General features: G+C 49.5%; 1 protein-coding gene across 1 annotated transcript in view; it reads left to right on the forward strand.

Moving 5' to 3' along the window:
• Positions 1-11,414, forward strand: part of GLDN (gliomedin) — a 69,537-nt gene extending 58,123 nt beyond the window's left edge. Inside the window, exons 5-10 of the mRNA XM_004755435.3 lie at positions 569-706; positions 2,852-2,980; positions 5,593-5,676; positions 5,767-5,892; positions 6,828-6,978; positions 9,327-11,414. Of these exons, the coding sequence (XP_004755492.1) occupies positions 569-706; positions 2,852-2,980; positions 5,593-5,676; positions 5,767-5,892; positions 6,828-6,978; positions 9,327-9,804 (1,106 nt within the window). The 3' untranslated portion in view covers positions 9,805-11,414. The remainder of the gene's footprint in view (positions 1-568; positions 707-2,851; positions 2,981-5,592; positions 5,677-5,766; positions 5,893-6,827; positions 6,979-9,326) is intronic.
• Positions 11,415-11,669: the final 255 nt, after the last annotated feature.

An 11,669-nucleotide genomic window follows, 5' to 3' on the forward strand; every position in this document is an offset into this window, starting at 1 on the left:
CCACTGAGCCATCCAGGTGCCCCCATTTTGCTCATTTGATGAAAAGCATTTTGCACTGGAATGTCACAGAAGAGCACACAGAATCAGATCTCTGCTGCTCACTTAGTGGCCTCAGAGATGATGCGAGCCTGAGCTCCAGCTTCCCTATAACAAGAGTCAGGATGACTAAGCAGCCTTCCGCTCCAGGATGTTTTGAGGAAGAAACCAACAACGCAGGGGACAACACCCACCCTTCTGGACGCCACACACACCCCTCTGTGTGAGCCTTCCTTTCCACAGGCAAACGGGCTCAGGACTTACCTTCCTTCCACTCTTGCTGTGCTTGCCCCTTTTTTGGTGCATTCCCTGTTGGTCCAGCCAAAGGTCCCTAAGATAATCAGAAGAGCCACCTGGAAATACCAGTCTTTAATGAGTTTATATCATGCTGCCATCCAAAAATGGCCACGGAGTCTTAGGTATTTGGTTGTTGAAGCTCCTTCACCCTAAAAGTGCTACTTGTGATATGATATTACAAAGTGGGGTACCACAATTTCTTTACTACAGGCTAAGAAATCATTTCCTCCTTCAGGACTGCCTGGAGCCACAGGAACTCCAGGGGAGAAGGGAGACCCTGGTGAGCTGGGCTTGACTGGAAATGAGGGCCCAGCAGGGCCAAAGGGTGACAAAGGAGACAAAGGGGATGTGTCCAATGATGTGCTCCCCACAGGTAAGCGGCCGGGCCCAGAAATTGGCCTAGTTTTGAGGACAAATGCTGCTTGGGTCTTCTCTCCTTATCTGCTTTATGTGCCCATCTGCTTTGCAGCATGTTTTAGAATTCGGTGCTTTCAAAAAGGAGAAAACTGTGCATGCTCTCCCAACCTTGGTGAGACAAAATCTGAGATCTAAGCAGAAGTAGTTTAGATAATCCAGTCCAAACATCATGGTTAGATTGAATGAGGATGAAGGGAGCTTTCTTTTTCTAAATATCTATTAAGTCTAGCACAATCCAGAACAAGACGAGTAAGCAAGCAATTTAAGATACGTCAGAGGACAACTGACAGAAAGCTCAGGCATTTTCTTCACAGTCCAGGTAGGTACATCTTCAGATCTTTATCTAAACATTTTGATGTAGAATTGGAGCAGACTTGGTTGCTGATCTCCTTTTTCTGGTTTCCAACCCAGGCTCAGAGCACACAGTTGGCACCTGGCAGGGGTAGGGGGTGTAGAGACCCAGCAAACCACAGAAAGACATGGTGGAAAGAGTAGGTGACAGCTGATGGTCATGGACAAGGAAGAGGCAGAAGAATTTTATAAGCACATTACTTCAGAGACCACTTCTATCCTAAAAATATAACTATCCTTATGTATTCAATAAATATTTTTGAGTGTCAAAGAACACCATTTATGAATTAGCAACTTTGCTAGTAGCTGGGAATATGAAGATGAAAGTGAGACAGGGCATCTGTCCCAAAGAAGCTGGGATGATAGATGGTCAAAAACAATGACCCTGAAGCAGTTGCCCATCTAGCTTCTCAAAATGTGTTGAGCACCTACTGTTTGCCTGGTACTGTGCTAAGACCAAAACTCAAATTATGTTTAGCATGATTTGTTTCTTAAACGGGGAGGTTGCTGTACAAAATACACAAAATTTAAGAAGTGCTTTGACAGGATCAAATATAGGTGAATATACTTCGAAAACACGAGACCATTTTATACTTCAGTTATTATAGGAATTTATACATCCCAACTGCTATACTCCCCTATGCCCCTTAACAAGTGAGGGGTGTTGACAAACCATTCAGGAAAAGCTACGTCCCTGTGTGTACCCCAATTCCAGAGAGCAGCCAGAGCTGAGTGTCCGCTGGCCAGAGAGGAAACAAGGCATCTGAGGGTGGATCTTGTCTGCCCTGCCTACAGGTCTCTGGCCCTTTCAGAGTGGACTTGGACTTGCCTGGGATCCTGGCTTGCCCCTAGAGAGCCTAGCAAGCTTATCTAGTCTGGCTGGGAAGAGGTGGCTAATAAGATCTGAGATCACCAGTCAGCTCAGGATGGGAGGGTAGAACCAAAGAGCTAAATGGCCCAGCCTCGTGGCATCCTTGTGAATGGTCCAGACAATAGCACCTGCAATAGGCTGTACCCATGCGCAATGGCCATCTAAAGTCAGAGCATGCACAACAGTGACCTCAGTGTCTTCTCACGGGGCAAGACAGGGAGGATGAGACTCAGTATGGAAATGAAGAAACGGGCTCAGAGTGTTAAGCTGTCTGCCCCAGGTCACAGGCGCGGCAGGCTCGCCTGATTTCTTCTACTACATGGAGCAGTGTTTCTCACACCTGGCAGCATATGAGGAGACTCTCAAAAATACCTGTTGTCATTTGACCTAACTGTTCTGGGTGGGGTCCCAGCATTAGAATTGTATTAAATCTCCTTAGGGGACTCTAATAAGCTGTCAGGGTTGAGATCCTCCAACAAGGCCGGTGAAACGAGTGCCAGCTTTGTCTTTGTCCCGAGACACACCTAAGGTTCAATTCCACCCTGTTCCCAGTTGTGACCTTGGGCAAAGCACTGAACTTCCCCAAGACTCATGTCACTAAGGGGCTACTAATACCATCTCACAAATGATTGGAAAGAACAATGGAGAGGAGATTTATAAAGTTCTTAGCACAGTTCCTGGCACAGAGGTGGAACTCAGCGTCTTCTACGGCTGCTTCCTCAACTTTGCATGGACAAGTTCTAGAATGCAGTTATGTCCGGGAAGGGGGCACTTGGCCATCCTCCCTGGGGCTGCTTATTCTCCTTTCCCCTGGGAGAAACCCATCTCTGTTTATGGCTCTTGAATCAAACTCTCTCCCCACCCCACTTCTCTCTCCAGGTGCTAAAGGTGACCAAGGCCCACCTGGACCCCCTGGACCCCAGGGCCCTCCAGGTCCCCCAGGACCACCTGGAAGCAGAAGATCTAAAGGCCCTCGGCAGCCAAACATGTTCAATGGCCAGTGTGCAGGTCACTAGCCCCTGCCCCAGGGAACCCAACTTTTTGGCTAATAATCCCAAACACTCAGGCTTCCCCTAGGCTCTGCAACCGGATTTCTTAAACAGAGGCTTTGCCTAAAGCAAGAGCTCCCTTGTGCACCAGGCTGGTGGGCTGCTTTGGTGCTCTGCCCTTGGGGTGAGAACTTGTAGCGGGTTTAGAATTGGGCCCCCCACAACCTCCCCTGCTCACCCTCCCCTCGTTTATCCCCAGACTATTCTTCTTCCTTGCCAAACCCACCATCCCTCTCCCCCAAAACAGTCTCAGAGGCTAAGCCATTTGCTCTGGGAGCGTGAAGGGTTTGGCTTATGTTGGGGAGACGAGGCGGGGTTTCAGCCTGGTTCCCCCACCTTGGTTCTTCAGTTCTGTCCTCTCCGCCGCTCCGCTTTGCATGCTGACCACGGTGCTAAGTGCTTAGTTCACTAGAGGCTCACAGCAATGACATGATACGCCAGTCGGTACTGCCACCAACTTAGAGATCCCAAACTGAAATGCCCAGGAGCTGTGTAGCTTGCCCAAGATCACTCAATAAGTGACAGAGCTGAGACTCACATCTGCTGGGCTCTAAAGCTCTGCTCTGAGAGCTTCTTCCTTTCAGAGCTGGAAAGTCACACTTTGGGATTAAGCCAACCAAGGGCAAAGGGCGCCTGATCTCTGGAAGGCCAAGAGGACTTGCCCATGGGTCAGTCGGTTCCAGAGGTGGCCACGGGACTGAAAGCTAATTACAAATGAAGGGCCATGTTAATGAAAAATACTTCCAAGGTGAGGCTAGAACTTCCCCCTCCAAGAGGCCTTCACTGCCGTTCAGCATCACCCTCTCCGGGAGCATCAATTCTTTGTTCAGCTGCCCTTGGAGAATGAGCTGAGCAGGAACCTTCGTCTGGGAGAAGGGGGCTTTTGACCTGAGCTTTTGCCACAGGCTGTGTCAGCCAGGACAGGGGTGCAGGAAGAAGCAGCCGCCACTGCCTCGCCTGCCTACTGAGAGGCTGGTCAGCAGGGCCTAAGCCATAGTGTGAAACTGCTTAAATGAGAGGCCGTGGTCTTCCACTCTGCCTCCTAGAAATGAGTCCTCGGTTGCCAGGCATCATGCATCTGAACTTGGCCTTCTCTCCTCCTCCAATTCCATTTCTTTAAGCCCCCTCCTGCCCCCACAGCTTTAGAACCATGTTAGTACAACATGAATTAATGAGAGCCTTTTCTTCAGACTAAGAACAGGAGGGTCTCTCTGTCCCTTTCCTGGGCAAAACCCACGTTCCTGAACAGAAACTCCAGATGAAACTCAGAGGCAGCAGGAGTCATCACACTGTTCCCAAGACTGCTCTCACCTCAGGGGACAGGAAGATTTCAGGGAAACACAGGCTCATCCTGCTAGAAAGAAGCTTAGAGTACAGGGGGTCCTGCCCTTAATTTTACTGATAAAGAAACCTCTCTAGATTATTCTGTGAGCTTCCGTTGGAACAATGGAGGTGCCCCTAGCACCTAACTAAAAGGTGATTTGAACCCCTCAGAATTGTTCTAGGCAAGTGGGCTGAACTCCAGAAAGCTTTACTTATCCCCACCTGCCCCAGATCAGGTCCTTCTCCCCAGCCAGTCCACTCCCTCTGTCTTCATACTGGCCACCTTCCTCCCTTTTGTCCTGCTTCTGCCAGCCTGGGACACCTCTTCACCAAAGGTCTGAATTAAGCCCATCTGTTAAGGGAACAATTACAACCCAGGTAGGAAGGCTTCTAGCTCAGGTATGGCCTCAAACCAGCTGTGAATCAGGCACCTGTTGAGGACCCATGTCCCGTAGACCTTCAAGCCAACAGGGGTAGGAAATGGTGGAGGAGAGCTCAAACATCTCCGGGGTCCTTCTCCCTCTGTGGCTCCTCCCTTTGGCTGTCCAGGAAGACAAGGTAAAGGCAGCCACCACTATCATGAGGCCCTGTCAGTTTCCCTGAAAGTGTAAATCCTTCCAGGAAAATGCAATCTGTGATAGTGATACCACCAGGCCAGAGCAGCCAAGAAGCATCAGTACAGCTCTCCGCTCCCCCAACCCCAGAGTGCTGAGGGCTTGAATAGGCCACTTTTCCCCTTTGACTGACACCCTCTTGGGAGTGCATTTTTTTAGCAACTGTGATGATGGATAGTTGTTGGGAACTCCCCCAGCAGAGGGTGGGGATGCCAGGGGCAGGTGGTGGGGAATTGGAAGTATTTGACTTGTTGCTTAAAAGCAAGCAACTAAAAAACTCGGTGCACTTGGGACGCCTGAGTGGCTCAGTTGGTTAAGCAGCTGCCTTCGGCTCAGGTCATGATCCCAGCGTCCTGGGATCGAGTCCCACATCGGGCTCCTTGCTCCGCAGGGAGCCTGCTTCTCCCTCTGACTCTGCCTGCCTCTCTGCCTGTGCTCGCTCTTGCTCTCTCTCTCTGACAAATAAATAAATAAAATCTTTAAAAAAAAAAAAAAAAAAACTCGGTGCACTTATTGTAAGGGATGCTTGTAGGGCTAGAGCCTGGGGCGAAGTGGGGAGAGCACCAGTAATAAAGTTACATGACTCTCACTGTGCCACCTGCATTTGCTCTGACAATTGTCATTGTTGTTGTAGGTGAGACGTGTGCCACACCGAACGATGGTACGTTGGTTGGAAAGGCTGATGAGAAGGCCGGGGATCACCATTCTCCACCAGCAGGTACATGAAGCAGAGCATCTTGTTCTGAAATTCAGAAGTTGGATGCCTTCAAGTCACGATGAGTGATTTTTCTTTCTCTCCCTTTGGTAGAATCTGTGATCGCTTCCATCGGGAGTCCAACACAAGTACTGAAAGTTAGAGAGACATTTGGGACGTGGATAAGAGAGTCTGCAAACAAGAGTGATGAGAGGATCTGGGTGACCGAACATTTCTCAGGTAACTTCCCTTGGTGAGGAGGCCGATCTGTGTGGGGCTTGTGCCTTTCATCGGGTTCATTCTATGTCTGTGTATCTCAACCCCATCCTGATTAGGGTCACAACAGAGGATCTTTGTTTTCCAAAGCACAAGTGAGTGGGTGGCACACTTGTCTCAGTTGAGCCCACTGGGGACAAGCCTTGCAGGTCAGGTCCCAGGGTGCTCCCAATGTCACTTATTCAGTTTTAGGCGAAATATCTAGAAAGAAACAAATAGCCGTATGATGACAGCCTTATCAAGCCCAAAACCATAATGTGGAAGAAATGTTAGAGACAAATTCTTGCACGCTGTCTTTCTTTAAGGAGAGCACTCGTGGGCATCTTTCTGAGAGCTCTGCTGGACAGCCCAGGGGAGAGGGTGAGGTACCCTCTTGCCTCCAAGCATGACCCCAGTTGTGCAGCCCTGGAGGGACAGCTCAGCGACCACCATCAGCAGTTGCAGTAGCCTCGTTCCAGAAAGGGTCTGGCCATCCTCACCGATCAGAGCGATGGCTGAGACACGACTTCATTTCCTCAGGGCTCGGTGACAGCCCAGGTTACCAGCTGGGAAGGACTCTGTGACTCAGAAGGAAGGAGGAACACTCAGCAGGGGCAGGAGCCGGCAGAGGGGATTACACAAGGGCCAAGATTTCGTTGTTGCCGGTTCAGGCCTCTGAGGGTCTGATAAAAGACTTTATAAATAGTCTAGAGGGGTCCTGGAGGAGCAAAGCCAACTCTGTGCCTTCTGCCATGGAAGGACGGTTCAGGAAACAAGACAAGAGAATTGGCCTTGAGTCTGGGAGTCCGAGACTCTAACCTGGACGTGGACCCTTGCTAGACACCTCATTCTCAACTTACGTCCTTTTAACGTCCTCCCCCTACTCCCTCCCATGCCTTTCCCTGGCTTCTCCCCTGCAGGCATCAGGGTGAAGGAATTCAAAGACCAACCATCACTGCTGAACGGCAGTTACGCACTCGTGCAGCTGCCGTATTATTTCCATGGCTGCGGGCATGCCGTTCACAACAACTCTCTCTACTACCACAAAGGAGGTTCCAACACCATAGTGAGGTGAGTCACCCGGGCCACAGCTGCCCTGCTCACGCACCCCAGATAGCACCTGTGCGGTGTCTCACTGATCCGGGAGCTACTTAGGCGTAGGGAGTGTGGTTCCCTCATCTTTCTGTCCCCAGAGCTTCCACACACGGGTCAGTCAGGGTTTGCTAACTGAATGAACCATAGGACACAGTGAGGGAGCCCCATGACCCAGCCCCAGCCTGGGATCTGCCATATTGCTAGTGGAGACATCAAGAGTAAGGTCAGAGCCAGAGAGAAGTAGATCTGGAGTGATAAGAGCGGTAGCTCTCTTAGCCCTGGAAAAAAGAGGCAGGCAGAACCTAGCACTCCCCTTTCAGGAAGGCGTCACACCTCGAAGTCGGTTGTATTCTGAAAAACTTGTGCTGTGAGAATTTCATGTCATAGCTCAGATCATTGAAGACTAAAGACTGAACACAGTGCAAAGTCAGGGAATCTTTGTGTTCAGATTGAGCTGTCGTCCTGATGGAGCCCTGGCCAGGCCCCCTCTCCTCCTCTTTGCTCTCCTAAGGGGAAGGGAGATGGCTACCTGGGTAGACTGCGCCATGGTCTCTTGGTTCCCCCAAAAGAATTGCTAAAATTCTGTCTTTGTTCTGGTCTTTAGAGGCAGAAGCAGGTCACCTTGGACAAATCGAGAAAGCAGGGAACTCAGTCAGGTTCCATCTTTGCCTACTGACTCCATGGCCTTGGACAAGACTCCACCTCCTGGAGTCTGCAGGTCCTCAGTAAAAATGAGAAGATGGACCAGAACCTCTGCAGCCGTCCAGCGGCAGCCCTATCTGAAATAATCCCAGTATTATGAAAGCCATGGTCCGAGTCATTCAAAACAAGAGATAAGGACCTGCGGGAAAACTGGGTCCCACTTCTCTCACCCTCATAACCCCCCTTCCCCGGCCCGCCGCCCATGAGGCCCAGCTGCAACAACCTTGCTGGCATTGGAGTGTTGGTTAGGCTGGGGGCGGGACACCTGTGAGCTATGGCTGGAAGCATTCTACTCCCCTTGGCCTCTCACTCCCTTCCCCCACCCACCATTTCAACAGCTCCTTGGTCACTTCTTTCACATAGTCTTGTGCTAACAGAAAAAGGCAACCAAACCCCTCCTGTTTAGAAGCCAGGACTCCCCAGACACACTCCTTTTGGTGCCCTTTCTCCCATGTAATCCTACAGCTTCTTATTGCCCACCCCCCAGGCTGTGTTTCCATAGGAACAAGCATGGTGGGGGAGCTCCGGAGTGAATGAGCCCCAGAAAGAGGATCGGCCACTCCAAGAAAGAGTGGTTTCTAATGAAACTTGGCCCGAGTGATGCGCTGCTTAGGTCTGTCCTGCAACCCTGCCCTCCCCCAGCCACAGGGGAACTAGACCCTGTTTCTCCTGTGAGAGACAAGTCCCTTCAAGAAACGCACCACCAGGCACCAATACCAGAGCAATGGCAGTCCTGAACTCCAGGCATTCGGAAGACAGAGAAGACCGTGAGCTCAGCCAGGCAAGCAGGCTCTTCTCAAGCCCTCACTTGCCTCTGGCTTCTTTTCGCACTTACTTCAGGGGCTCCTAATTGGCTTCCGGCTTGCGAGGCTTCTGCACACAGTCCCACCGTCCCCATTTCTTCTGCTGCTCAATGGCACCCTCTTGTGTTCTTCTTTTCTTTTAGCCCAATGTTCCCGAATTCTCGTTCCTGGAGTTAGGGTTCTTCTGTATCACCGTCAACGTTTCTGATCAGGTCTGGGTGTGGAGTCTGCCAAATCAGCCTCCAGGAGCCGAGGGCGGGCGACTCCCCGCTGTAGCTCGTTATCCCATCGCTTTCCTGATGAGAAAACTGCCTTCACGGCAGTGACTTGGCTCCAGCTCTTCCCAGCTGACGACCTCCTGCTTCATTTAGACTGTTGTGACATGTTTGTTTTTAAAAAACTCCAGCAGAGGTAGAGGAAAACCCCCCAAACTTGCAGTTAGAAAACTTAAATTCAAACTCTGGCTACTTACCGATGTTCCCGGGTCAGTCACTTCTCCTTTCTCATTTGTAAAATGAAAAGACTGGACTAGTTCATTTTTTAAGGCCTCCGATCGGCAAACATCCGAGAATTGGGAGAGTAAGGAATGTCCCGGGGTCACGTGGCTCGCTGGTGGACACTCAGACGGTGTCACCATCCTTGACATGATTGACCCACAGAGGACTGCGTAGAATGGGCACAACCGGTAGAATGGGCATGACCGGGAACTTAGAAATGCAGCGTCCCAGGCTCCACCCCGTTGAATAGAGGATAGCCACAAACAAAGCCACCACTGTCCTCAAAAATGCTGACTCATATCTGCCCTTTTATACATTTCAGATTTGATTTTGGCAAAGAAACATCCCAAACTCTGAAGCTTGAAAATGCCCTGTATTTTGATCGAAAATACCTTTTTGCAAATTCCAAGACTTACTTCAATTTAGCTGTGGATGAAAAGGGCCTTTGGATTATCTACGCTTCAAGTGTGGATGGCTCGAGCATTCTCGTCGCCCAGTTGGATGAGAGGACATTCTCTGTGGGGCAACACATCAATACCACGTACCCCAAAACCAAGGCCGGCAATGCCTTCATTGCCCGAGGGATCCTTTATGTTACAGACACCAAAGACATGAGGGTAACATTTGCTTTTGATTTGTTAGGAGGGAAACAGATCAATGCTAACTTCGATTTAAGAACTTCCCAGTCTGTTCTTGCCATGTTATCATATAATATGAGAGACCAGCATTTATATTCGTGGGAAGATGGCCATTTAATGCTTTATCCCGTGCGGTTTTTGTCATCTACATTAAACCAGTGAAGAGAGGCATCCTGTTCCCCTCAGTAACTTTCAGATGTTCTCTGGCATCATTTATAGCCCAACATAAATCTTGTCTGTAGGGTAACCAGGTACTTAGCTGTCATAATCTCATGACATGAGTGTTGATATGGTCAGGGAACCCCCTATAAGTTCAGATGCCTTAGGGGGAAATAGCAAAGACAAAGTAAAAAAAAAAAAAAAGCTGAGATTTGGTGATTTCTCCACAGACTAGCTGGCCAAGCTACCCCTCCCTCGTTAGGCCTTGTTTTCCCGACGGGTAATAGGCAAGGCCTGGCGCAGCTGATTGGCAAGAATTCCTCCACCTGTAGGAAACTCCATGCTGCCCTCCCAACGGTTATACATTTGGTTTTGGATTTCGGGTATTTAGCCGCGTGCTGAGCAAATTTACCTCCGAGTTTCTAAGCCCAATGACTTGAGCGGAGAATTCCTGAGTACTGACTTGTTTTCAGTGCCTCGGGGGAGCCTCTTGGACCCTTTCAGGCTGCGGAGGAACCAGATTGCCTGTAATTCATTACCTTTCTCTGCCTCTGCACCTGCCACCCCAGCACCACAATGATCAGTATCCTCAACTCCCGCTGGTCCCTCCAGGATTAGCAAAAAGCCAGGCACAGGCTACACGCTTGGGTTTGCTAATAAAACAGAAATAGGCCCTTCTAGGCTTCCATCCATCTCTGAGCATGCTGATTTGCAGGTGTGGATAAACGTCGACTCCTCAGGTCGTCCTGGCTTCCACAGCAATGCCTCTGCTCTCGGAGAACTAAATATTGTGTAAGTAGGCATGAACCTGGCTAGAGCCATGTGACGGCACCCTTGGCAGTTCTCCAGAGAGGCCCGGTATGTGGCTATTATCTAGAACGTGGACAGACCGACTACGGCCCTGAGGCCAAGCGTGCCCACTGCCGGACTCTGTAAGTTGTGCTGGAATGCAGTCACATGCATTTGCTTATGTAGACTAGTTTGTGACTATTTCAGCAGAACTAAGTTGTTGCAAAAGAAGTTGAGGAGGGGCCCGCAAAGCCTAAAACACCCGCTGGCCCTTTACAGCAAAAATTTGCCAATCCCCGATCTAGGATATAAAGCGAGCCTGTTGGAAGGTTAATTCACCAGGGGCTGTTTGTTATGTTTTGTTTCGTTTCACATTAAGAAGGAATAAGTTATATGGTTTGAGTGTTTGGTTGAGGCGAACGGTGGGAACAGCATAAAATTAAGTGGCCCTCCCCAAAAGCAGTTTGTAAACTGTTCTTTCCCTAATAATAATCTCCTTGGGTGCCCTGGGGGAAAATCCGGCATAACTTGCACCTGAATGCCCTTAAGCATGTATTTTCTGCCAAATCCGTTCTTCAAACATTCTGCAGCCTGGGTTCCAGGCAGGGCTGGTAAGAGGAGAGAGGAATCTGGAAAGTTACTGGGGTCCCAAGGCCAGGAAGGGGACTTAGGGATTTTCACCACTTTGTCTTTGTTGAACTCATGTGTGTTGGGGGAGAAGAGCTATATGCTCGAGGGTTTTTCCCCTGTGACTTCCAATTCACATTTGGGAGGCCCGGAGTTGTGGCTTTATACCATATTAATAAAAGCATTCTGAAACCTAAGGGCTATAGAGATTTGAATATTTAAATCCCCCTAACCCTGAAAACACTTGGGCAGCTACTGGAGATGTTTGATATTGTCATATTCTCAAAATAGCCGGTGTTTGAAACTTTTTCTCCCCTTTTCTATTGGATTGGTTGTATCATGTCCGCATAGCTTTGAAAAAAAATACTCTGCAGATTTATGTTTATGCATCCAATGAATACTAGTCTTCTTCATTTAAATACATGTGTTGCTGTTTCTGGACACAGGGGACC

Source organism: Mustela putorius, unplaced genomic scaffold, assembly GCF_011764305.1.
Source record: "Mustela putorius furo isolate JIRA1106 unplaced genomic scaffold, ASM1176430v1.1 tig00003898_pilon_pilon_pilon, whole genome shotgun sequence".
NCBI classification, from domain to species: domain Eukaryota; kingdom Metazoa; phylum Chordata; class Mammalia; order Carnivora; family Mustelidae; genus Mustela; species Mustela putorius.